This window comes from Microcaecilia unicolor, chromosome 7 (assembly GCF_901765095.1).
Source record: "Microcaecilia unicolor chromosome 7, aMicUni1.1, whole genome shotgun sequence".
NCBI lineage: Eukaryota > Metazoa > Chordata > Amphibia > Gymnophiona > Siphonopidae > Microcaecilia > Microcaecilia unicolor.
In genome coordinates, this window is record NC_044037.1 from 235,365,620 (window position 1) to 235,389,271 (window position 23,652).

Genomic DNA, 23,652 nt, shown 5'->3' on the forward strand with positions numbered 1-23,652 from the left:
TATTCCAAGCACCTTTCTGCCTTAGCGGCTTAATGCAGGAATTATTGTGCTCTGCTGGTGCTGTGTTAACTGGAAATGATAAATAGAGCTTATAGTTTTCTCCTATAGCCTTATCTTTCCCGAGTGTTTCTTTTATACCGTGTTCATGTAGTGGTCCAACTAACTCCCTCACAGACTTCTTGCTTTCAATGTACTTGAATAAGCTTTTGTTTGCTTTTGCTTGTATGGCAAATTTTTTTCCAGGTTTTTTTTTGCTTCCCTTATGAATGCTTTACATCATATTTGCTACAGTTTCTGTTTTCTCATATATTTTCTTTTTGCATCTGCTTTTCATTTATAAAGGAACAAATTCAAAGGAAAAAACCTAGCATCACTAGGGGTTTTGAGTACATAAGTGTGGATTTTTCCATCCTATGCATGTAGATATCAAGTGCTGGATTTTGCAAAACTGGATTTAAAGGAAAATGCAATCAAGGAGCTAAATGAAAAAACTATTAAAAAATTTTGGAGGTGGTATTAAACACCACAGAGATAAGCACAATTGTCCTCTCATTCTAATGTCTAGCTTAAAATGAGTATATTGTCATTGCAAAATCAAAATGCATAAGTACTTTTTCTAGATGCCCTTAATTTAGTTTTTTTTCTAATTAATTTCCTCATTTTATTATCATCTCCCTTTTTAAAACTGTATGCTACTGCAGTATTTTATGTGAAGGGGTATTTTCGATATGACATCTAAATCTGATTTTGGACATTTTCCTGAAAACTTCCAAAAATCAAATGGTGAACATGGCCATTTTCAAATCACAAAAAAACATCTTATCTTTTTGTTTTGAAAATGGTCATTTCCTAGATGTTTTGTGCTCAGTGCATTTTACTTTTGTGACCATTTTTGGAAAAAAAAAAATCAAAGGAAAAAACACACAAAAACAAGACATTGGGACGTGTGATGGGACAGCATTCTTAGTAGACTACTACCACAGACATCCCAGCAGAGCAGTGGGGCACTCTAGGGGGTGCTGCAGTGGATTTCACATAAAAGGTTCCAGGTACACATCTCACTGCTGCCCTCTTATATTGTATGGTGAGTCCACCAAATCCCACCAAAAACCTTCTTTACCTAACTGTACACCACTTCAATAGCCCATATATCTGCAGGTGTCACCTATATGTGGTTACAGTAGGTTATTGATGAGTTTGGGAGGCCTCACACTTTCCACCACAAGTGTAATAGAGTGGGATATGGGCCTGGGTCCTCTTCTCTACAGTGCACTGACCACTAGGCTACTCCAGAGACCTGTTTGCTGCTCTAATAGTTCTGGTCATAACACTTGAAGCTGTCATAGAGGATGGCATGTACTGTTTCATTAGTACAGTAGTACAGACAGAGAGGGTAATACAGTATACAATCAGAGAAACCAAAAGAAAAAAGCAACACTGGGCCTTCAAGAATGGGACAACAGGAGTACTTTATTAGCCAAAGACCCGACACGGGCCGTGTTTCGGCGCCCAAAAGGCGCCTGCCTCAGGGGTCAAATTTGTAAATATGGCGATCGTACAGAATTGAGGTTGTAAATGCCTTAAAAAAGCCTGGGTGACTTGCATTGATTTCGCTATAGCGCAAAAAAGGGGGCTCCGGCGAGGGAGCCTTCTCCTGTTTAGTCCAAAGAGGGTAGGAGTCAGTGATCACTTGGGTAGTAAGTGGGGGTCATGTCTTAATTCCTCCAGTGGTCATCTGGTCATTTACGGCACCTTTTTGTGACTTAGTCACGATTGAAACAGGTCTAGACCAGAATGTCTAACTTTTAGCTCTGGACATTTTTGCTTTGTTCCATTATGGCATAAAAACGTCCAATTTTTGGGAATGCCCAAATCCTGCCCCCTACCTGCCCCCCTGATACGCCCTCTTGTGATTTAGATATACTGCAGATGAACTGCATAGAAAATCGTCTTAAAATGGGTTTCGAAAATAGCTTTGTGCTGCTTTTTCGATGTTTTCCTATTTCGAAAATGAGCCCTTTAATGTCCTGCCTCCAGTGATTACATCAAATTAGAATCACATCAAGTTAAAGTTAGGAGTCTATATTCAGAAAAGGATTTTAGGCACCTCTGCTCTCTGAATATAGGCACACATCTTTAGGGTCCTGTTTACTAAGCAGCGTTATATGCGCGTTAGCATCTTTAATGCATGTCAACCATGTATGCGTGTTAACTGTGTATGCATCTACAATATCCTTATAGACGACTACACAGTTAAAGCACGCGCTAATTGTAGGCACATTAAAATGCTGATGCACCTTAGTAAACAGGGCCCTTAGTGACTAACTTGAGAGCCTATATTGAACCAATCAGCTTGGTATGTTTAGGACTGGATTCAAATATTTTATATGACCGCTTATCAATGGCTTCAGTCAGCAAACATAATTTAAAATATTGCCCAAAATCAGGCTTTTCCAGCAAGAAAATCTTATGTACTAGTGCAAAATATCTGAACTGGAATTTTAAAAAATACGAAGTAAAAAAATCAGTTCCACAAATGTAGTAAGAGGTCATATATAATTTGGAAACACTATTTCAAACTCTCCAGTGACTGAAATATAGAAACAGGGTTTTAAAAAATTACATAGCAGACACATTTTTATTACCAGTGGTCGAGGTATTGGTTTCTGTGGTTTCTTGGACCCCAGTTTTTTCATTGCGTTGTAATATTTCTTTTGTTCTTCTGTCATAAAGATGTCTTGACCTCCAAAGTGAAGAAATAAAATCAAAATTGGTTACAACTACTGTATAATTTCAGCAAAGTGTTCCTTACCTGTTCATCATAAAATAAATTAGTGGAGTTTAGCACAGCAGCCACGGCATACAACCTATCGGCTCCTTTTACTAAGGTGCGCTAACAGATTTAACACACACTAACAACTAGCGAATGCAAAATGCTAAGAAACCCATTTTATTCCTTTGGGCTTCTTAGCATTTATGGGGAGATTCTATATATGGTGCCTAAAAAAACCAGCGCTGAAATCTGTGCTGACTAAGCGTATTCTATAATTGGTGCCTAGATTTAGGTGCCAATTATAGAATATGCTTAGTTGATATTTCAGCGCCTAAATCTACGTGCATCCATTTACAACAATGAAAACGTGGCATAAATCCCAGCACATAAATTTAGGCACACTGCCATATTCTATAACTAGGCGTGTAAATTCAGAACGCCCATGAAACACCCATTTCTCCACCCATAATCACACCCCTTTTTGCCTACATATGTTAGAAGTTCAGTGCACATCATTACAGAATACGCTTAGCGACTTGTGCACCTAAATTCTTACGTGCAATGTTATAGAATCCGTGCATATTTCGGCACAGATCTCTAGGCGCGCTATACAGAATCCGGGGGTTAGTGCGTGCTAATCATTAGTGCAGTTTAATAAAAGGAGCCCCTTGGGTCTATATTGAAAGGGAAATATCTAGAGAACTACTGCTGTTATTTGAATATTCCCTTACCAGGTGTGCTGGCCATGAATATTCAGTGGCACTATCTGTATACTGCTGTTGAATATCTTTATAGACTGCCTTGGTGTGGTATGCGGACAGAGTGAAGGCAGAGCTGGCAGATAGCCAGACAGAGGTAATAGTCAGACCATCATCCGAATAACTAGTTAGATAAAATTAGTACAGAAATATTGCTGTCCTCACTTTATCTGGTTAGTTATCTGGATAGCAGTTTGAAAATCAGCGCTATCCATAACAAGGTGGCACTCACCACTGTTCTTCGATATTCAGCGCTGATCACTATCTGGAGAGTGGCGCTGAATATCTGTGAATAATTTAAACATCCAAGCCACTGTTTGGAACAAACTGTATTCGAGTGTGATTTTGTGTTAACTCAATAGTGTGTATTTTCTTGAATCTGCCTGTTAAAGGAATGTATCACAGGGTTGAGTTTTCTCCTGCTTTAAATAATGTCAGCTTCCTATATTTCTGAGAAATGTACTTGTGCTTACTCTTTTTGTCTGATTTTTGAGGCATACGGAAACTATAGAGAGAAGTGACATTACAGAGGTTGCTCTAATCAGAAAATTAATTTTTAAAAAAGGGTATCTTCTGTCTCTCAATAACTAGAGTGTGCAACTTGAAATTGTATTTTTCCATTTACTTACTGAATGGAATGTGGCACAGTTTTAATTATTTTTAGTACTGTCTAATCTATGCTCCTTCCCCAATTTTAAACTGCCTTGTCTGTGCTGTGAGTGAATGATCTCACCTGGAGCAGATTTAAGGAACTCTTTTGATCTCTGTCTTTACCATAAATAAATAAGAACATTTTGGGTTTAGGTAATTGTAACTGTCATTCCATATCATCAAGCTGATCAATCCATAGACTGGTGGGTTGTGTCCATCTACCAGCAGGTGGAGATAGAGAGCAAACTTTTGCCTCCCTATATGTGGTCATGTGCTGCCGGAAACTCCTCAGTATGTTCTCTATCTCAGCAGGTGGTGGTCACACACAGCAGCAGCTCTGGCTAGGCCTCCAAGCCTAATTCTTAGGTTTTGTTGAGTGCCTGGGGTTGAGGGCTCTTTTGAGCAAGTGCAAACCTGGTGGTGCCAGGTCCCTCCTTTTCTCCCCCCTCCCGCTGGCTCCGTTAAAAAAAAAAAAAAAAAATTTTGAACGTCCTTAAAGGCGTTTATTTCGACGTTTATTTAAACGTCTATTGCAGCTACTCACTGGGACACCAGGTCGTTACAGCTCGGAGCGGCAGGTAATTTTTACCTTTTTATAGCGGGCAGGGGGTTCCCCGATTCTTCTCCTCGTGGCATATGGCGTCGGAGGGCGAGGGCGCAAAGAGTCGCTCCCCGGATCGCTTGAGCGCTTCTAGAGGGGATGCGGGGGTCTTAAAGCCTGATTCGCCCTTGTTGGGTGACAGTTTCATGACCGATGAATGTCCCGGTTCTTCCTCCGGCGTGGCGGTTTTTCCCGCCATAAACGCCCATCCCCCGCTCCTCGCCTCCGCCATCTTGGCCGACCACGTGGCTCGGACGGCTTCTTCTTGGGCCGCCCTTGAGGTTGGAGACATTAATGCCATGAACGCCCTTAATTTGGGCGACGGCACAAAAGCGGCTAAAGTTAAGCGCCGTTCTTCCCGCGCGGCTCCTTCGCGGAGTGTCGCGCCGGACGCCATTTTGGATGCGCAGCATGTCTCTCCCCCGCTCTTGCGAGCGCCGGTTGAGGGTGCGTCTAGGGCTGTAGCCCAGGCTGCGGAAGTGCACAGTCTGGGGGGTTTCTCCCCCGAGTTTGTTTTGCTGCTGCATCAGGCCTTCCTTATGCAAAACGCTGCCCCTGCTCCCTCGTCTGGTAAAGAGGTTGAGGTTTCCAGAGGTAAACGCCCTCGGGTTGATTCCCAGGCCTTGGAGGACTTTGTCTCCTCCGATGTAGATGAGGGCAGCGTATCTGAGTTCTCCCAACGGTCCTTTGCGGATTCCTTGGAGGAGACGGATCCCCGCTCGGATGGAGCGGATGACCCCTCTGCAGCGCGGCTTTTTAGCTCAGAGGATTTGCCCAACCTGTTGATACAGGCCATGGACACTTTGAAGATTTCCTCTCCGAAGGACGTCTCTCCCTCAGCCCCTGTTGGCTCTGCCATTATGCTGGGGACGAAGCGCCTGCCTAGAACCTTCCACGTGCATGATGCCATGCACACCTTAATTTCGGCTCAATGGGATGTCCCTGAAGCGAGCCTTAAAGTGGCTAGGGCTATGTCCCGCCTCTATCCTTTGACTGAAAGTGAGCGTGAGGCCTATCTGTGGCCTACCATGGATTCGTTAATCACTGCGGTGACTAAGAAAACGGCGTTGCCGGTGGAAGGTGGCACGGCCCTAAAGGACGCCCAAGACAGAAGATTGGAGGCGGCCTTAAGGTCGTCCTTTGAGGCGGCTGCTTTAAGTTTGCAGGCCTCAGTTTGCGGCTCCTATGTGGCCAGGGCGTGCCTGACTATGGTGCAGCGGTCTTCCCCCTCGGATCATTCCTTGAGGGCTGATTGGCCGGCCCTGGAATCGGGCTTAGCCTATTTGGCAGACTTGCTGTATGATGTCTTGAGGGCCTCAGCTAAAGGCATGGCTCAGACAATCTCTGCGCGGCGGTGGCTTTGGCTGAAACATTGGTCTGCTGACCACGCCTCTAAATCCCGCCTGGCTAGATTGCCTTTCAAAGGCAAGCTGCTCTTTGGGGTCGAGCTGGACAAAATCGTGACCGATCTCGGCACGTCTAAGGGCAAGAAGTTACCAGAGGTCAGGGCTCGGGCTAGTACTCGTCCCGGTACCTCCAGAGGACGGTTTCAGGAAGCCCGTCGGTACCGCCCGGGCAGGTCGGGTTCCTCTGCCCCCTCTTCCTTCAAGAGGAATTTCTCCCCCAAGCAGCATTCCTTTCGCAGAGACCGCCGTCCCGGAGGTGCTCCCTCCGGTCCTCCCCCAGGGTCTCGTACCCAATGACGGGGCCTTGGTCCACGCCCCAGTGCAGATTGGAGGACGGCTGTCCTCGTTTCTGGGCGAGTGGACCAGGGTAACTTCAGACGCTTGGGTGCTGGAAGTCATCAGAGATGGCTACAAGCTAGAGTTCTGCCGACCCTTAAGAGACGGGTTTGTACTCTCTCCCTGCAAGTCTCCGGTCAAAGCTGTGGCAGTGCAGCAGACTTTGGACAATCTGATCCGCCTGGGTGCGGTCGTTCCGGTGCCAGAAAGTCAGCTTGGCAAGGGGCGTTAGTCCATTTACTTTGTGGTGCCAAAGAAAGGAGGTTCTGTCCGGCCTATCCTCGACCTCAAAGGGGTCAATCGGGCCTTGAAAGTGCGGCACTTTCGCATGGAGACTCTCCGCTCTGTTATAGCGGCAGTGAAGGCAGGGGAGTACCTGGCATCCTTGGACATCAAGGAAGCGTACTTGCATATTCCCATCTGGCCTCCTCATCAACGCTTTCTGCGTTTTGCAGTCCTGGGCCGACACTTCCAGTTCAGAGCCCTCCCGTTCGGGTTGGCTACTGCTCCGCGGACCTTTTCCAAAGTAATGGTGGTCATCGCGGCCTTCCTGCGAAAGGAAGGAGTACAAGTCCATCCTTATCTGGACGACTGGTTGATCCGAGCCCCCTCTTATGCAGAGTGCGGCAAAGCTGTGGACCGGGTAGTTGCTCTTTTGAGCTCCCTGGGATGGATCATCAACTGGGAGAAAAGCCAGCTGCGCCCGACTCAGTCCCTGGAGTATCTGGGAGTTTGATTCGACACCCAAGTGGGCAGAGTGTTCCTGCCAGACAATCGGATTGTCAAGCTTCAGGCTCAGGTGGACCAGTTCCTAGTAGCCTCTCCTCTTCTGGCTTGGGACTATGTGCAGCTGTTGGGCTCTATGACGGCCACGATGGAAGTAGTGCCCTGGGCCAGGGCTCATATGAGACCACTACAACAATCTCTGCTGCAGCGCTGGACTCCGATGTCGGAGGATTATGCTGTGCGCCTTCCCTTGGACCCAGCAGTGCGCAAGGCGCTGAGCTGGTGGATGCAGACAGACAAGTTGTCTGCGGGAATGCCTCTGGTGACCCCGGAGTGGATTGTCGTCACGACGGACGCCTCTTTGTCGGGCTGGGGAGCCCACTGCTGGGAAGGACAGCGCAGGGGCTTTGGTCTCCTGCAGAGGCAAAGTGGTCTATCAACCTCCTGGAACTCAGAGCCATTCGGTTGGCGCTTTTGGAGTTCATCCCGGTACTGGTGTTGAAGCCGGTACGGGTCCTGTCGGACAATGCCACGGCTGTGGCCTATGTCAACCGCCAGGGAGGTACCAAGAGCGCCCCTCTAGCCAAGGAGGCTATGAATCTATGCCAGTGGGCAGAAGCGAACCTGGAGCAGCTGTCAGCGGCCCACATTGCCGGAGTCATGAATGTCAAGGCGGACTTTCTCAGTCGCCATACCTTGGAGCCCGGAGAGTGGCAGCTATCTGCTCAGGCGTTCTTGGACATCACGAAGCGCTGGGGCCAGCCGAGCCTGATGGCGTCATCGGCCAATTGCCAAGTGCCGCGCTTTTTCAGCAGAGGACGGGACCCTCGATCCCTGGGAGTAGATGCTCTTCTCCAACAGTGGCCGACTCAAGAGCTTCTCTATGTGTTCCCGCCCTGGCCCATGTTGGGCAGGGTGCTAGACCGGGTGGCAAAGCATCCCGGTAGGGTAATCCTGGTGGGTCCGGATTGGCCCAGACGTCCCTGGTATGCGGACTTGATCAGGCTCTCAGTCGACGATCCTCTGCGGCTGCCAGTGGAGCAGGGCCTGTTACATCAGGGTCCCGTGGTGATGGAGGATCCCTCCCCCTTTGGTCTTACGGCCTGGCTATTGAGCGGCAGCGTCTGAGAAAGAAGGGCTTCTCAGACAAGGTCATCGCCACTATGCTGAGAGCGAGGAAGCGCTCTACTTCTACTGCTTACGCCAGGGTTTGGCGTATATTTGCAGCGTGGTGTGAAGCAGGCTCACTTTCTCCCTTCACTGCTCCAATTTCTTCAGTGTTGGCGTTCCTGCAAGAAGGTCTGGAGAAAGGCCTGTCGCTCAGTTCCCTTAAAGTCCAGGTAGCGGCTCTGGCTTGCTTCAGGGCCGCCTGAAGGGTGCTTCCCTGGCTTCGCAGCCAGATGTGGTGCGCTTTCTCAAGGGAGTTAATCACCTGCGCCCTCCTCTGCACTCAGTGGTGCCTGCGTGGAATCTCAACCTGGTGCTAAGAGCATTGCAGAAGCCGCCTTTTGAACCCTTGGCGAGGGCATCTCTGAAAGACCTGACGTTGAAAGCAGTCTTTTTGGTGGCTATCACTTCAGCCAGAAGAGTTTCCGAGCTCCAGGCGCTCTCATGTCGAGAGCCCTTTCTGCAGTTCACTGAGGCAGGAGTGACTATTCGCACAGTGCCTTCCTTCCTGCCCAAGATTGTTTCTCGCTTCCATGTGAATCAGCAGCTCTGTCTCCCTTCCTTTCGTAGGGAGGACTACCCAGAGGAGTACTCTGCTCTTAAATATCTGGATGTGAGACGAGTCATCATCAGATACTTGGAAGTGACCAATGAGTTCCGGAAATCGGATCATCTGTTTGTCCTGTTTGCAGGTCCTCGTAAGGGTCTGCAGGCTGCTAAGCCTACAGTGGCAAGATGGGTCAAGGAAGCCATTGCAGCGGCTTATGTGGCCGCGGGGAAGGTGCCGCCTATCCAGCTGAAGGCTCACTCCACTAGAGCTCAGGCGGCCTCGATGGCAGAGGCCGGGTCCGTCTCCTTGGAAGAGATATGCAAGGCGGCAACTTGGGCTTCGGCTCATACATTCTCCAAGCATTACCGCTTGACTGTGGCTGCACGGGCGGAGGCCCGGTTTGGAGCTTCAGTGTTGAGGTCAGGGATTTCAATGTCCCGCCCTGGGTGAGTACTGCTTCGGTACATCCCACCAGTCTATGGATTGATCAGCTTGATGATATGGAAGGTAAAATTATGTATCATACCTGATAATTTTCTTTCCATTAATCATAGCTGATCAATCCATAGCCCCTCCCAGATATCTGTACTGTTTTTATTCTGGTTGCATTTCAGGTTCAAGTTTAGTCTTCAGTTACTTCAGAAAGACTTCGTGTTCAAGTTTTTTCACTTGGATTCTTCAAGAGTTGAGACGAGTTTGTGTTACAGTGAGCTGCTGCATTCCTCTCCCCTCCGTTTTACGGGGCTGGATTGAGATTTAAATTCTGCCGGCACTCCCTCCCGCTTCGTGCGGCTGTAGGGCAGGTTTGTACCCCTCCCGCTTCGGCGGTGTTAGGGTCAGTCAGCTCCTCCCGCGGTTGCGGTTGCAGGATAAGCCAGATCCCCCCGCATCGGCGGGTGTGGTGTCCCTCCCCCGCTCCGCGGGGATGAGCTGGACGGATTCCCCTCCCCCACTTGTGTGGGGATGAGCTGGGTTAATTCCCCTCCCCCATTTCGGTGGTGGTGAGCTGGGCAGAGTGTCCCTTCGTGGGTGTAATTCTCTAAGTGCTGAGTCCTGCGGATGGAGCTTTGATATCGACATACTGAGGAGTTTCCGGCAGCACATGACCACATATAGGGAGGCAAAAGTTTGCTCTCTATCTCCACCTGCTGGTAGATGGACACAACCCACCAGTCTATGGATTGATCAGCTATGATTAATGGAAAGAAAATTATCAGGTATGATACATAATTTTACCTTGAATGTTATAGCATTAATTTAAAGTTTGCTATATTTTCTTGACGTTTTCTCTTCCTTGACGCATCAAGCAATCAGAAAAAGGGAGGGGGAGGGTCCACACTGAACTGACTTAAATGTCTTTTGTTTGAAATATGTAATGGCTAGTATTGGATATCAGTCTAAACTAGCTTTGATAATTCATACTATTTGTTTTACCTGAAGTTTTCCTTATGAGTACAAGTGATGAGCAGTACCGAAAGTTGATTTACAGTGTTGCTGTTCTAGATATGAAATGGTATCTTACATTAACCCTTTGTTTGCTTTTATGTCCCTGCTTTTAAGTTTAAGGTTACAGTTTAATGCCTGCATCCTACTCCTAGTGACAGGGAAAAAGTGTAACACAATGAAGTCTGTTGGGAGAAAGATTTGTTGGTTATTGTTTATTAAAGATTTAAGTGTTGCTCCAGCATGGATCAAGTTTATTTATTTCTTGATATACCGCCTATGAGTGTACTATCTAGGCTTTACAATAGTTACTAATACTACAAATTTGATAGGAAAAAGAGAGGGAGAAATGATAAAGAAAGAGAAGAGAGGATAGAAAGAAGAGAGGGCGCACAGTTCAGAGTTAAAGTGGCATTTCTGCGGTGGCCTGATGCCCGCCCTCCAGGGAAGATCTGTTCTTAGGGATTGTTAAGCATTCTGGTATGCATCATGAAATAAAAAGTTTTTAAAATTCTGTCTTAAAAGTGGAATGAGAAGTTTTTAGTCATAGTGTTAGTGGCAAGGAATTCCATAAGGTGGGAGTGGTGACACTAAAGAGACATCCCTGAATGGCTTCAAGAGGTATGGCATAAATCAAATAGTATCAAGTGCCCAGCTCACGTTGCTGCTTACACAAGGGACAAGGATCCTATTAGTCAGTTTGCAGAACAAACAACAAAAGCGGCAGCTTTAGGTGAATTTACCGCAATATATTTGTACCTTTGTACTCTAAGAATCCATCGACTGCACTTAGAAAATTTGAAAGAACGCTTTGCTAATGCAGACCCACTGCAGAAGGACTGTGAGAAACAGATGTTTTATTCTTTGACTGTAAATCTGCATTCAGGAACACATTCTAATGTTAAATCTATGATTAAAAAAAAAAACCTTTTTCTGTGATTTGATATTATCTACAGTGTCCTGAACAGGATGAGGCAGTAGTCCAAGCCTGTCATTCATGCTGAGCTACTGGAAAGAAACCTTGGGGGCCATTCATGTACATGTAACTAATGTAAATGTAAACCACATTGAACTGCAACTCTGGTTGGAAAATGTGAGGTACAAATGAATAAATAAATAAATACAGGTTGATTACACTGAGTTGCCTCTGACCAAAGTGCGTGTGTGTGCCCCCTCCATTCATCATCCCTATCCAGCCATTATCCTCTCTCCCTGAGCCCTGCCATCCATGTCCAGGTCCTCTCTCCCTTACCCTCCTGCTCCCACATTCAACTGCCTGCCCGTCCTGGCGCCCTCTTTTTCTTTTTTTTTTAGTTTTTTATTTATAGTTTTTCCATAACCTCATAACATCAACATTAATCTGGTACTTGTCACAAAGTGAATAATTTTTGGAATGATTGCGTATTACATTTCCATTGCTCTTCAGCTATTAACATCATTTTGCTAATCCCCATCTCCCCCCCTCCCCTCCCCCCCTCCCCCCCCCCCCCTGCTTCCCTTATCAGCAGTCTCTTTGTCCTTGTATGTTCACTGATGCTGCCGACCAGGTAAGATAGGATTCCCATATCTTTTGGTGTTGGGCCAATCTTCCATTGTTCATCGCTGTGAGCTTAGACATCAATTGTATGTATTTCAGCTTTTCCTGTACCACCAAAATGTCAGGCAGGCTAGGTTTCTTCCATGACACCGCCAGCACTAATTTACCTGCCACGAACACCTGTGTGGCAAACTTATGCACATGTGGTGGAATTGCCGGTGGTTTGAAGTGAAGTAGGCAACATTCTGCCTTCAGCTGATAATGTGCAGCAGTCACTAAATTTAAATAGTCCACAATTGTCTTCCAATATCTCTGTGCATGTACACATGACCACCATATATGGTACATATCACCCTCACTTCCACATTCCCGCCAGCATTGGGAGGAGCCCGACCCAAACATCCTGACCAAGCGACTTGGGGTGTGGTACCAACCATATAAGATCTTATGCCCATTTTCTACCATAGCGCTAGAGATTGATACTCTAAGTAGAGATTTAAGCGCCCTTTTCCATTGTGTTGAATCATACATAGTCCCTATTGCTATCTCCCATTTTTGTGTATATTGTTCTACTGGGTTTTCACGGGCCAAGAGGGCTTTATATATTCTAGATATACCTCCCTTGTTCCCCCCACTTGTCATTCCTTTTTCTAATTGTGTCTCGGCCAACTCAAGTTCTTCTCTCGCTTTGCATTTAATAAAGTTCTGTACCTGGTGGTAATGAAAGGCCTGTATGGGGGAAAGCCCATGTTCCTGACATAACTGCGAGTACGATGGGATCTCGCCCTCTTCACACATTTGTCCCAAAGCATACAATCCCATTTCCTCCCATTCCTTGTACACAGTGTTTAAAGTTCCTGAGCCAAACTGGGGGGCGTATCTAAGATATGTATGCTTGAAATATTTTCGTTCAGGGAAAAATTGTTCTCTGACCTTATACCAGATTTTTAACGGCCCCTGTAAAAGAGGGGGACTTTTCTTAATCAGGCCTCGCAAAGTGTGTTTTGGTAACCATGGTATGGCCCTAAGTGGGTATGGCTCCAGCCAACTTTGTTCTATGTCTATCCAGATTTTCCCTGAGTTCTGGGACCAAATTGCTAAGATTCGTAAGTGGGCTGCAGTGTAGTACTCTTGGAATGATGGGACTCCCATGCCCCCCCCTCTCGGAATTGGTACATCATTTCTCGCCTTACCCGGGGCGGTCTTTTTTTCCAGATAAAGGAGAATATTCTGCCCTGTAGACCCCGGAAGAAGGCATCTGGTATTTCGATTGGAAGGGCCGTGAACAAGTACAGCAATTTTGGGAGTATTATCATCTTTATTGCGTTGATTCTACCCACCCAAGATATTGTCAGTCCCTCCCATCGTTCTAGTTCCCGGAAGAGTTCCCGCACCTTACCCGGAAAGTTATATTCAAATATTTCTTCCACCTGGCGTGGCACATTGACCCCCAGATATCTGACATATTTAGTTGCCCATCTATATGGGAATTGTTTTCTCAATATATCTAGAGCGGTTTTAGGTAGATTTATATCAAGCGCCTCAGATTTTTCAAAATTAATCTTGAAGCCTGATAATGTTCCATATGTCTGTATTTCATCCTCCAGGGCTGGGAATGCAGTCAGGGGATCCTTCAATAGTAGCAGGATGTCATCCGCAAAGAGTAATATCTTTGTTTCAACACCCCCTCCTATGAGGCCTCTTATTCCCTGGTGTGCTCGTATCCTGATTGCCAATGGTTCCATTACTAGAGCGAACAGCAGGGGCGATAATGCACACCCCTGTCTGGTGCCTCTATATAGAGGAAAAGGACTGGTCAATGTACCATTAACCCTCACTGCCGCACTGGGAGCCTTATATATTAGATGTAACCACTCCGCAAAACGCCCTCCCACGCCAGCCTCTTCTAGTACTGCGAAGAGAAATGGCCAGCTGACCCGGTCAAAGGCCTTCTCCGCGTCTAGGGATAATATACATAAGGGTGATTGAAGTGTTCGGGCCCCCTGGATGACCTGCAGGGTCCTTCTTATATTATCAAATGTCTGTCGCTCATGAACAAAACCTGCCTGGTCTTCATGTATAAGCTGTGGTAGATATCCCTGCAGCCTAGTGGCCATAATTTTGGAAAATATTTTATAATCTACTCCTAACAGTGAGATAGGTCTGTAGGAGCTGCACAGCTGGGGGTCCTTGCCCTGTTTATGAAGAACCGTAATCGTAGCCAAGTTCCACGTTGGTGGGAGGCCTGTAGTTTCATCCAATGAGTTAAACACCCGCATCAAGAGTGGGGCCAGGTGTTTCCTAAACGTTTTATAAAATTTGTTTGTGTACCCGTCTGGTCCCGGAGCTTTGTGCAGAGATAACCCCTTGATCGTTTGTTCTATCTCTTCTTGTGTTATGGGTTTTCCTAGTGCTTGATTTGCCATGTCTGGGAGCCGTGGGAGGTCCACACTCGCTAGATAGGCCTTGATTTCTTCTATTTCGCTGCTCCCCTCGGTGCTGTATAAGTGCTGATAGTATCTGCTAAAAGCTGCTTCTAGAAATTCTGGTTCATTATGTATCGCTCCCCCTGCATCTCTAAGGCCACTTATCGTGTTTCGGCTAGTGTGTTGTGCCAATTTATGAGCCAATAGTCTACTAGGCTTGTTCCCAAATTCAAAATATAATTGACGCACCCGCTGTAGTTTTTCTGCCACGTCCGCTAGCTCTAAATCCTGTATTTGTGTGCGAATGCTATGTGCCTGTCCCCTAAGTTTCAGTGGATTCCGATCTTCCCCCTCTTGGAGCAATTGCTCAGTCTGCTTAAGCTGTTGACGCAATTCAGTTTCTTTGGCACATCTCTCCTTCCATCTCTTTGATCGTAAGGCTATCAAGTGCCCTCTCATAACCGCTTTAAATCCCTCCCAGAGCACTATTGGGGAGACCTCCCCGTTATCGTTAAATTGGATATATTCCTGAATTTTCATTTCTATCTGGGATATGTTAGATGGGTCCGCCAACAGGGCGTCATCAAGGCGCCACTGTCGTATCTTTTTATTAGGGTCTAGCCCCTTAACTGTGAGTATCACCGGTGAGTGATCCGACCAGGTATGAGGAAGTATAGATTGCTCTCCCACTGATCCCAACAAGGAGGCATCCCCCAGCCATATGTCTATTCTAGAAGAGGACTGGTGTACCATGGAGTAGTATGTGTATGCTCGTTGAGAAGGGTTATCTTTTCGCCAGTAGTCTATAAGCTGCCACCGTGTTATGAACTCATGGAATTTTCGCCTATCTTGTTTGGCATAGCTTGCCTTATGGGTTGTGTTATCTAGCAGAGGGTGTAAAGTAAGATTAAAGTCTCCTCCCATCAACAAGGATCCCTCAATATGTCTAGTTAGAACTTGGTCTACTTTTTGAAGAAAGTCCCCTTGGTTTGTGTTGGGGCAGTATACATTCACCAGTGTGTAAGTTCTCCCCCCTAGTGTAAGTACTATCAACAGATATCTCCCTTCTTTATCTTTTATGACCTTTTTTATCTCCCAGGGCTTGCCACTACTAAATGCCACCAGAACCCCCCTGCTTTTTGTATTGTCTGTACTCGAGGCAAAATGGATGATGGGGTATTTCTTGTTGGTGCATAAGTATTCATATCTAGGTTTTAAGTGGGTCTCCTGTACCAATCCTATGTCTACCCCAAGTCGCTTTAGCTCCCGAAACAATAGTTGTCGTTTTCTGGGTATATTCAGCCCCCTGACATTAAGCAGCATACATTTAACATCCCCCATTACCTCTTAATGTGTGATCTTCCGCCCCTCTACCTTACTGTTATTTTGGCCAGCTTCATGTATCTTGTCTATTACTTGTAACATACAAAGTTTGCTTTCATTTCCATCTATCCCCCCCCCCCCCCAACATTCCCCCTCCCCCCTCCCACCCTCTCCCCATACAATCTAGGCATCACTTACAACCCTTGTAGGTGCCTATTCAGAGGAAGGAACAGCTGGTGCTTCCTCGGGGGCCTCGCCGCAAAACCATATTTCCAACTACCTCATGTCCAGTGCTGAGGTGCTGTTCCACATAATCAACTTCAACTTCAACCGCAACTTTAAAATTATTAGCTTTCCCTGTAACTTGTCTTGTGTCTCATCAAGTGATCTGTGATGCAGAATGCTGGCGTTGTAGTCTTTTCGGGCCTTTCCCCGCCCGCTGCCATTTCGGCGGGAAGGTTCGGGTGCTGGGTCTTTCCCCTGGGCCTGTCTCCTGCCTCTTCTCTAGTTCAGCCGTTTCTGGACAGATTTCTCTGGCTTCTGCGATTGATCGAACTTGGTGCATTTTCCCATCTTTGTAAAATACCAGGGCAAACGGGTGCCTCCACCTGTATTGAATTTTAAGTTCTCTGAGGTGTCTCGTAAAGGGTCTCAAATCCCCTCTCCGTCGGAGCGTCGCCGCTGCCAGATCTTGGTAAATCTCAATAGTGTAAGAGTCCCATTTGAAGTCCTGGGTTTGCCGCGCCAGCTTCAATATTTGTTCTTTTAGTTTATAGCTTGTAAAGCAGGCTATGATATCTTTGGGTTTATTACCTCTTATCGGTCCCAGTGCCCGGTGTGCTCTTTCCAGCTGAACTGCCTCATTATCCATCACGGCCCCATTCTTAGTAAACAGTTCTTGTACTATTTGTTGAACTACTTGCTCACTATCTTGGTAGTGCGGTGTTTCAGGTAAGCCTCGAAATCTCAAATTGCTACGGCGGCCTCGATTCTCCAAATCCTCTATTTTGTCGAATAGCAGTTGTTGATCGCCCCGCATTTCAGTGAAGTTTTGATCTAGCGAACTCAGAGCCTCGCTGTGCGCTTCTACTTGCGCCTCTGTGTCTTCCAGCCGTACTCCCAGCTCCCTGATCTCGCTTCGCAGATCAGTGCCCAACTTTGCCACCTCTGTGCGTAGCGCTTTGAGGTCCGCGCTTATGTTTTGTAGCCATACTTGCAGGCCTGGTTGCTCCTCCTCTGTTGGGTCTATGGCTGCTTGTTGTTCCCCCGGAAGCTCCTGTGTTTTAAGCTTCTCAGTATTCGCCATTTCTTTCACTTTTCGTGCGTCCGCCATTTTGTTTTTTGGCGTTGTCGCGCTTCCCGCGAATGCGAACCGTGAAAGATCAGCTGCTGTCCGACGATGATTCATACGCTATCGTGGCACCGTTACACCGTTTAATGCTGCTGCTGATTTTAGCTCTCCAGCGCTGTTTTAAGTTGCGATTGTAGCTATTTTCGCCGCGAGGCCACCGGAGCTCTCAGCTCAAGCGTCCATGCTGCTTGGTGACGTCACTTCCTCCTCCTGGCGCCCTCTTTTTCACCCCCAACCAAGGATGGCTCTTCGTTTTTTTTTAAACTTTACCCGCCTCCATTGCCGGAATCCAAGCGTCACTAAAAGCGCTCCTCCTCTCCCGAGTTCCACTCTCTAGCAGAACGGGACACTGAGAATGAACGAATCAGGAAGAGCTCCAGTTCTGCTGCGTTCTGCTAGAGACGTCGGGGGGACTCGGGAGAGGAGGAGTGCTTTCAGTGACGCTCGGATTCCGGCGAGGCGGCGACGGAGGGTAAAGTTAAAAGGAAAATGAAGATCCTTGCAGCCAGGAAGAGGCTGACTGAGGCGCGCCACGCGGGGCCCTATGCTTAAGACCGGCCCTGCTGAGAATAATATATACCCTTAGCTTACATACCCCCGGACCCTCAGATCACACAGGAATGATGTGGGTTGGCTACGAACAGGGTTCCTCATTTGTATAAATCTTATAACAGACAGAGACTTTACTGGAATTGTTGAAGTTATTGTTGAACTTTGCCCTGATTCTCCAATGACCTGCTGATGATAACAGAATATTATCCATAGCTTGTGTCTTATAATCTATGATGTAAAACAGTTGACCTGTTAATCTATGACTTAATGCTTTTCTACTAAAAGGGCAAACATGCTTAGCAAACTGAGCCAGTCAGGTGCCTTTTCACTGAGTTTAAGTGAATGCTGTAACTTTGCTCCCAAAAGATTTTGACATTTTTTGGTAATTTGTGTCTGAGTTATTCTTTCCCATGGCCTCATTCAGGGACAGAAAGTAAGAGCCGGGTGGGGTTCTTGAGCAAATAGTATAAGTGATATGTTTAAAGTTACACATAACCTTAAACACAAGACATATACATTTACATGGTTTTCTGATGGTTGAAAATTGATCTGAAGAAATTAATAAAACAGTGAACAAACTGTAGAAATGGTAGTCAGACCATCTGTTGGGCTTTCATATAACTTACAATTAGTTTTGTGAAGCATCTACTTAACATATTTATAAAAGTAATAAATTACAATATAGAAACTCAAGCATCTTGTAAACTGAATTCACTACTAAAATTAGAAAACATGCCCATAAAATACTTATCTTTTTTTTTTGCTGGTTGAAGTTATCGATGATGACACCAATGAAGAGGTTCAAGGTGAAGAATGATCCAAAGATGATGAAGATTACAAAGTAGATATACATGTACAGGTTTTCTTCATACTTGGGCTGGGAATGTAACTGCACAAAATGTTGCCAGGTTAGAGAATCAGTAACAGTATTCGTCTATAATATACATTTTGATCAATTTATGATAAAATGGAGAAAAAAAGTACTTGTCAACCTAGGGGTCCTTTTACCAAGTTGTAGTAAAAAGGGCCCTGTGCTAGCAGCGGGGGCTGTTTTTGCCATGCACTGAGGACCTTTCTACCACAGCAGGTAAAAATGCTGAACAACAGACATGGCCATGCAGTAAGGTTACTCATACCGCATGGCCATGCAGGGGGGAGCTTTTACTGCCCCACTGAGATGGCGGTAAGGGCTCCCTGACTAACCCAATGGTAACCGAGTAGCATGCTGCACTTCCCGATTACCGCTGGGTTAGCACTGTGCTAAAAAATTATAGCTGATTTTCCCTAGCGTAGGAAATGGCACACACTGGGGTCGGAAGAACTGCTGGCACCCATGTTGGGTTGGTGGTAGATTTACCGCTGCTTTGTAAAAGGATCCCCTATTTAGTCATTTTTATATTATCTTTTATTGTATATTTAAATAACCTGAACATGAGCGTGCTTTGGAAGACCCATCTAGAAACAAACTTATTTGTTGCTCTTTGTTGATTATCATGAAAAGTCATATTTTACTTGAATGCTTAATATAATAATTGAAAAAACTTACATTTCTAAAGAAAACACTACAAAAAGGAGCCAAAATATTTTACTTTCAAAAATGTGCAAAATTAATAGAAATGGAAATAGAAGTCCTCTAGTCACAAAAACATAGCTAGTTGATAGGCCAATGATTCCATAATCGTAGAAAAGTGTTGTAACTTAATTCTAAGATGAGAAGGTAGTCTGGTTTTAAAGAAAAATCAATCCCAAAAAATATCTCTTTGGACAGTCAAAGTTAGTACCACTATTGCTCTTTACAATGGTGGGTTTAATGATGTGCACATTATTGTGTCAATACTGTTAACAATTCACTGCCTACTGGTACTGTGCACATCAAGAAAGCGCGCAGTACCCTTCATGTAACGAAAGCTGAAATTGCATGGCCTTTTTGACAAAGAAGATACATCACCTGAAAGAACACACTCAGCTGCAGCTGCTGTCTGCTGCTCCTACAGCTGGTTCTGAGGCTTCTTTGAATTCTTGACTTTGACAGGGAAGAAGCTAAATTGATTCTATTTAGGGATTGGGGCAAAATATCATTGCTCAACAGCCACAATGACAGCTGGGGAGCAAACCAATGACTAAACTCTAAGGAAAGTGAAGAGGCAGGAGAAGAAGGGAAGGGAGAAAGACTGCTGCAACAGCACTGAAGATCAGACCTGGGATGCAAAAGAAGATCTGTCAGATAGCCAGGTGACAAAACGTGGGAGAAGAAAATTGAAAAAGAAAAAGAAGAGAATAAGAAGTAAAGTGAAAAAGACTGAAACAGGAAGCAGAAGGAAAGAAGAGGAAGGGGAACAAGACGAGGAAACTGGTGGAAGGGCTAAACTGATTCTGCCTGCGGTACATGCAAGTAGATATGGAGAGCGGCTGGAGGGAAGCTAAAAGGTTAGGGAAGGGCGTGCCAGAGAACTGGCTATATTGAGTGGGATAAAGCAATAGGAGACAGAAATAGAGGTAGAAAGAAACTGAGTGAAAAAAGAAGTGAAAATATAACTAGACAGTGTGAATGGAACCCCAAAAAGTGGGAAAGATAGAAAAAGATAAAATATCAGAAAAAAATAAAAATAAATACACAGACAAAGAGGTAGAGACAGGAGCACAAAACAGAAAATCTTACTATATATTTTTATTTAGACCATAGTTGACAAATTATAACAAGTAGTCTGTTAAAAATAATAATCAGAAGATGCAGACAAGAATAGCTGGTGACAAGAGGTCTGCATATGATTGTTGTATTTTTTACATGTTCAAAATGTATTAATGCAAAGGTACCAGGCAAAATGCTGTTGTTTAGGAATTTGTGGGTCAACTTGCTTAGGCACAGTTTTGTTACCCATGATATTCTCTGAAGTAGAGTAAATGTACAGCATGCATTCAACCGCTCTTCATGAAGATGTTCCATATCAAACAGGGTTGTAGGTAACAAAGAGGCTGCCATTCAAAGGGTTTATGTTTCAGACTTTGAGACTTGGAAAGGCATTTTCGATATGACGGCTAAGTCCATCTTTGGATGCTTTGTTAAAAATGTCCAAAATTCAAGTGGGGAATATAGCCATTTTCAAACCAGAAAAACGTCTTTTTTTTTTTTTTTCAAAAATGGATGTTTGCTAGATGTTTTTGTGTTCTGTGTATTTATCTTTTTGGTCCATTTTCAAAAAAGAAAAAAAAACAGCCAAATGAAAAACAAACAAAATCAAGCCATTGGAATGTAGGAGGAGCCAGCATTTTTAGTAGACTGGCCACACAGACATCTCAGGAGAGCAATGGGGCACCCTAGGGGGCACTGCAGTGGACTTAAAATAAATGCTCCCAGGTACAAACTTCACCATTGCTCCCTTATCTTGTCTGCTGAGCCCCCCCAAACCCACCCAAAACCTACTATCCCCAACTTTACACCATTACAATAGCCCTTATGGGTGAAGGGGGCACTTATATGTGGGTACAGTGGGTTTCTGGTGAATTTTGGAGGGCTCATAGTTTCCACCACAAGTGTAACAGGTAGAGGGAGGTATGGGCCTGAGTCCACCTGTCTGCAGTGCACTGCACCCAACACTAGTCTACCCCAGGAACCTGCATGCTAGTCTAACATCTGAGGCTGGCAAGTAATGTTTTTAATCACATTTTTGGGAGGTGGGATGGGGGTTAGTGGGAATAAGGAGAGGTCATCCCTGATTCCTTACAGTGGTCATCTGGTCATTTAGGGCACCTTTTTGTGTCTTATTTGTTATAAATACAGGTCTAGCTCAAAACATCTTAGTTTTAGTCCTGGACGGTTTTGTTTTGTTCCATTATGGCTGAAAAATGTCCAAGTCTTAGGAACACACAAATCCTGCCCTTAATATGCCCCCAACATACCCCCTTGAGAATTGGACACACTGCAGACAAACAGCATAGAAAAATATCTAAAAATAGGTTTTGAAAATACTGATTTGGACATTTTTGCGAGAAATAACATCCAAATGCTGTTTTATGCCACTTTTTAGATGTTTTTCTCTTTCGAAAATGAGCCCCTTAGGCCCCTAAATTGGCCTCTGAAAATTTACTAAGGTTGAAATTTAGGCTCAACATTTCACTAAACTCTAAAATCTAGAAGCGTAAAAAGTGGGTGGATGCATGGGTGGATTTAAGATGTGTGTGTGGAGGTTGGTTGGGGGGGGGGGGGGGGGGGGGGAGTAAGAAGCTTAGAACTGATTTTCAGCAGCAAGCACCTAAGGGGCCTTTATACTAAACTGCATAAGGCAGTTAATGTGTGAATTAACATGCACTAACTGTTACTGTACAAGCAAGCTAATTGCTCCCACAGTGGTTTGGCAGTCAACATGCGCTAATTTACGCTTTAAGGGCAGTCTGTGGGGCCCTTTTACTAAGCTGCATAGGCGCCTACGCGCGCCAAATTGAAGTTACCACCCGGTTACCACGTGGCCCTTGCGGTAATTTCAATTTTGGCGTGCATCTGCTAGGCACGTCTGAAAATTTTTTTTTTATTTTCTGACACGCATAGACCATTACAGCCCGGTTACCGCGTGAGACTTTCCCGCTAAGTCAATGGCTTGCGGTAAGGTCTCAGATCCAAAATGGATGCGCTGCAATTTTCATTTTGCCGCATGTCCATTTTCGGAAAAAAAAGGGAATTTTTTGTAGGTGCGTTAAAAAATAATTCTGCGCACGCCCAAAACATGCATCTACACTACTGCAGGCCATTTTCAGTGCACCTTAGTAAAAGGACCCCTGTATTATGTGACAGGAACTAAGTAGAATACTAATATTTTTGAGGACCTAAGGAGCTTAGCCGAGATTGGGTGGCAGAGCCGGTGGCGGGAGGCGGGGATGGTGCTGGGCAGACTTATACGGTCTGTGCCAGAGCCAGTGGTGGGAGGCGAGACTGGTGGTTGGGAAGCGAGGATAGTGCTGGGCAGACTTATACGGTCTGTGCCCTGAAAAGGACAGGTACAAATCAAGGTAAGGTATACACAAAAAGTAGCACATATGAGTTTATCTTGTTGGGCAGACTGGAAAACTCTTTTTATTGGAAAAAACTAAAAACAAATAACATACAAATCAAAACCAAGCCCCTAGCTATACACGGTCCTCCTATCTATGTACACCCCCTCCCCCTCCTCAATAGTACAGTGGAAACTGTTTATTAGAAAGACCAAAGAAAAAAACCGGACATGCAAATCAAACCCCAGGCTCCTAGCTAGACATGGTCTGCCTATCTATGTACACCCCCTCCTCAATAATACAATGGATCAACCCCCCCCCCCGACCCCCCACAACCCCTTCAGACAACTGGCACACAATCCCCTGGGAAGCATGTCCCCTCATGGCGGCTTAAGCCTCACGTGTCTCCACCACCTCGAAGCCACCCCCACCCCTTTTTCCACCCTTTCCCACTTCGCCGCTTCCTGCACCGCCCTTACCACATCCCAGCTGACTACCTCCGCCGGCCGGACCTCCTGGTACAGGGACACCCTGCAGCGCGCCATCCAGAGGCAGTACCGCAATATCACCGAAATCAGAAAGCGTGTTACCGGATCCCCGCGTCCCTCTCCACCCTCTGGGCCATACACCCAGTCCGCATAGCTGTAGTTGCGGAAACTGGGGATCTGCAGCAACGAGGAAACCCGGTCAGAGACCTGGACTGTAAATGGGCACCTCACCAGGAAATGCTCCATCGTCTCTTCAGTTCCAGCACATTCCTCCCGTGGGCACCCTCTATCCCGCACATTGCGATATTTCAAATTTCCTCGGACGTACAGTCTACCGTGAAAGGACAGCCACGCCAGGTCTTTATACTTCACCGGGATGCGGTTCGAAGCAATCAACCGTAACCCCTGCTGCATCCGTGGGGCCGGCGCGTCCCTCAGCGCCAGAGGAGCTGAGAACACCTGCGCCCGTACTCTGTCCATCCAGACCCCCCGTTGTCCTGCCTTCACCTCCCCCACCGTCAGCCCCCACACCCTCACCAATTTCACTAGGGTCTTGCAATAACTCCCCCCCCCCGGAGCCC

At 45.9% G+C, this 23,652-nt stretch overlaps 1 protein-coding gene across 11 annotated transcripts in view; it reads right to left on the reverse strand.

The window, feature by feature from the left end:
• LOC115474020 (sodium channel protein type 2 subunit alpha-like) overlaps positions 1-23,652 on the reverse strand; it is a 183,215-nt gene that overhangs the window by 11,256 nt on the left and 148,307 nt on the right. For all 11 annotated transcript variants that reach the window (XM_030209301.1, XM_030209297.1, XM_030209294.1 and 8 more), the window contains 2 exons: positions 18,352-18,489; positions 2,646-2,750 (listed from right to left, as the gene is read on the reverse strand). In XM_030209301.1, the coding sequence (XP_030065161.1) occupies positions 2,646-2,750; positions 18,352-18,489 (243 nt within the window). The remainder of the gene's footprint in view (positions 1-2,645; positions 2,751-18,351; positions 18,490-23,652) is intronic.